The 3364-nt window shown below is 44.1% G+C and overlaps 1 protein-coding gene across 1 annotated transcript; it reads right to left on the reverse strand.

Moving 5' to 3' along the window:
* On the reverse strand, positions 1–1271 carry si:ch73-256g18.2 (small integral membrane protein 36). Its single transcript, XM_042342581.1, has 2 exons — positions 876–1271; positions 1–286 (listed from the first exon to the last, which is right to left on the reverse strand). Exon 1 carries the CDS (start codon positions 1204–1206, stop codon positions 925–927), a length of 282 nt encoding a protein of 93 aa, XP_042198515.1. The 5' UTR covers positions 1207–1271; the 3' UTR covers positions 1–286; positions 876–924.
* Between the last annotated feature and the right edge of the window lie 2093 nt (positions 1272–3364).

Here is a 3364-nt window from a genome sequence, read left to right on the forward strand (position 1 = left end):
TTTTTGAAACTAACTTCCTTAGGTAAGGCGCAGTCTGAAGTTTGAGAAATCCAATGTTAATATCTGCAAAGGTAATTTATGTCCTGATTCACTTTGAATCTTTAGACAGAGACCCATAATTTTATCGCAGTGGTAAGATGTCTCAGAAGATTTGGAGGAGGACATGGATTGTTCCATTGTTTGAGATTTATATCTGAATGACATTACAGAATCAGGAAGAAAGGCCTTGAGGACATTGAGATTCTTCACAGACTACTAAAGAGATTCAGGACATCCAGTGAGGCACCTACAAGACAGACAAAAAATCATAAAAGTCAATAATATGCTATTCAGATCCCAATACCTTGACCCTACAGGAAAGGCTAACTACAATGCATCTAATTTACACCTGTGACACCACATTCCCCCAGGAAGGACAATTCCATTCAAACATAAGTACACAGGGAACAGCTAAAATCTTCAATCTCTGTACTGCTTGTGTATGCATCAAGTTTCAGCATTTAACAATGAACAGTAAAATGTAGGATACTTTTAGGCGAATATTGCACTTAATGTTCGTATCATCCAGTTACCCAAATCTTGTATAATGTCTCCTTAATGAAGAATCATTCAAGCCATCTGCACCTTTCATATGTCAACACCACCCTTTACCTCCAGTACCTTGTCTTGATTGGGCTCCTATATATTTGACACTATAAGGTTACTCTATTCCCAGTGTTCCACTCCTGATGGATTTCCACAACCCTTTTGTTGCTTTAGAGACTATGTAAAAATCACACCTGTTGTGACACAGAAATCAGTCCATCGTTTAATGAATGATGCTAACTTTGAAGCAGATAAAATTGTTACTACGATAGAAACATTTGCACACTCACCTCCAGGTTTGTTCAGCTGAAATACAAAGGAAATGAGCACTGAAAGTCTCTACACCACAGTGCTCCGTGCTCCTGGCAGTTCCTTCTTACACTCCATGCTGGCAGGGGCACCCCTGCCACAGCGTGTTTCCACAGTATTTTGCATTACCACCAGTCGGATAGGGGACTGAGCAGGGGGTTGTGTGTCAGGAGCGTATTCCTTACTAGGATCCTTTCCTCGGCAGTCGTACAGTACACATGAAATCAGAAAGACCAAGAGGAGAATCACATAACTAGCCACCAATATAATCAAATTCAAAGTCACAGGATCTATCTCCAGGTAAAACTCCATCTAGTCCCTGCTTTGTAATGCTGTTCTTTAGTACATGGAAACCACAGGACTCAGAAGCCACTCATCCTGCAAGAAAATCAGGATGGTTTTGTGATAAAAATACCAGTAATCTGATTCAATCAGTGTTTTTCTCTCTGAACAGAAGGGTTTAAAACTGCTCAGTTTAATAACTTAAGCCATCTCGTTCTAGAGTAGCGTAAGTAGAAGAAAATCGGATTGACATGGTCTGAAAAGTCATCCTTCATCAGAAAATTGCTCTGAAATAATCATCATAGTGTAGCATTATCCAGATAGAGTGCATTGGGTACACTTAAGGGGATTGATGCAGTCTGTATTATTGCAATAACTCAGATGAAATCTGGGTATGTCAGTATCAGGGTCCGGAGGGATTAGGTAAACTTGTAGATGGCTAAGAGGGGACCTCTAATATCCTACCATGAGAATGGGCACTTCAAAGCAGGAAAAGCAGAGGCAGAGAAACTGTTTAGATTAGAACTATTAGTTCAAGATGAACAGCAATTTTCAGTCACCTTGTGAATCACTTCATTCATAGGGACTTCAGCAATTTAGGTGCAGAGCATTACATTTTGTTTTTGGTCAGAAACATTTTGTTTCTGACAAATGCAGAAACCCATCACCATGCTTAAGGGTATCCAGACCAGACTGAGAGTTTTCACATATGTATTCTACCAACACATGGACATTTCCCTTTGTCTGGAAAGAGCATTAAATCCCGGTGCATTGTCTGACATATTTGTATTTTTTAACATTGTAAAGGAAGCAAATGTGTCACAGAGGGATCTATCATTGTGCTGGTTGGTGACTCAAATTACTTATCTCTTTGTTAAATAGAATGGGCGTTAACATATATAAACACAACAAAAAGTAGCTTGCGTTAATAATTGGCGCTGGATAATATTTAAAAGATTTTATCAGCCCACTATTACCAAAATCAGAATGCAATTAGCTAGCATTTCATACTGATCCTGCACACGGGACCTGATGTACAGTAAGTAGCCACTAGTGGAGTCGTGTAGTTTAGTAGTTACAGCACTTGCCTCGCAAGCGAGAGGACCTGGCTTTGATTCCCAGACAGGGCGAAATGTTGGGCAAGTTTCCTTACTCCACACACTTCTGTTTACCTAGCAGTAATTAGGAATCCGGTTGTTAGTCAATTGATGGATTGCTTTTCTGGGGGTAACAATTTCTTCAAAAGAAAATAATAATAATAATAATAATAATTTGGTCACTGTTTATGGGACACTGTGCGTTTTGTCCACAAAATGTACAATCAATTCACTATACAGTATATTTTGTGAAATGTTGAGACGTCTCGAATACATGATAAGGCGCTATATCAAATGCCAGGATTATTATTATAACTAAGTGATGAAAACCGACAGCAGCAGACGATGCCCGGCATTCCCACCCAGCTCTGCTCGTTGGCGCCTCCTAGTGGTATCTTCAGAACAGCACCAGCTATCTTGCAATAAACTATTACAACAAGATTCCATTTATTGAGCGCCTTTCACGTCGGGAGGACGTCCCAGGGCGCTGTACAGTTGGGTCAGGACCCGAGCAGGGGGGAAATGGTCAGGGTGAGGGGAGGGAAGGGAGGGAGCGAGGAGGGGGAAATGGTCAGGGTGAGGGGAGGGAAGGGAGGGGCGAGGAGGGGGGAATGGTCAGGGTGAGGGGAGGGAAGGGAGGGAGCGAGGAAGGGGGAAATGGTCAGGGTGAGGGGAGGGGAGGGAGGGAGCGAGGAGCGGGGAAATGGTCAGGGTGAGGGGAGGGAAGGGAGGGAGCGAGGAGGGGGAAGAGAGTCGAGAGCAGAGCTGAAGGCTGAAGGTCAAAGAGAAAGGTCTTGAGACTGGCCTTGAAGGAGGAGAGGGAGGAAGCGGCGAAGGCACTGGGGGATAGAGTTCCAGAGCCTCGGGGCTGAGAGACTGAAGGCCCGGCCACTGATGGTAGGGCGGTTGGGGCGGGGGATGTGGAGCAGACCGGAGCCAGAGGAATGGAGGGTACGGGCAGGTAGATAGGAGGATAGTAGGTCGGAAAGGTGGGAGGGAGCGAGGCCGTGAATGGCCTTGTAGGTGAGGATGAGGATCTTGAATTCGATCCTCTGGGGGATGGGGAGCAGTGGAGGCGAGCGAGGGCGAGG

Source organism: Callorhinchus milii, unplaced genomic scaffold (assembly GCF_018977255.1).
Source record: "Callorhinchus milii isolate IMCB2004 unplaced genomic scaffold, IMCB_Cmil_1.0 Scaffold20, whole genome shotgun sequence".
Lineage (NCBI taxonomy): Eukaryota > Metazoa > Chordata > Chondrichthyes > Chimaeriformes > Callorhinchidae > Callorhinchus > Callorhinchus milii.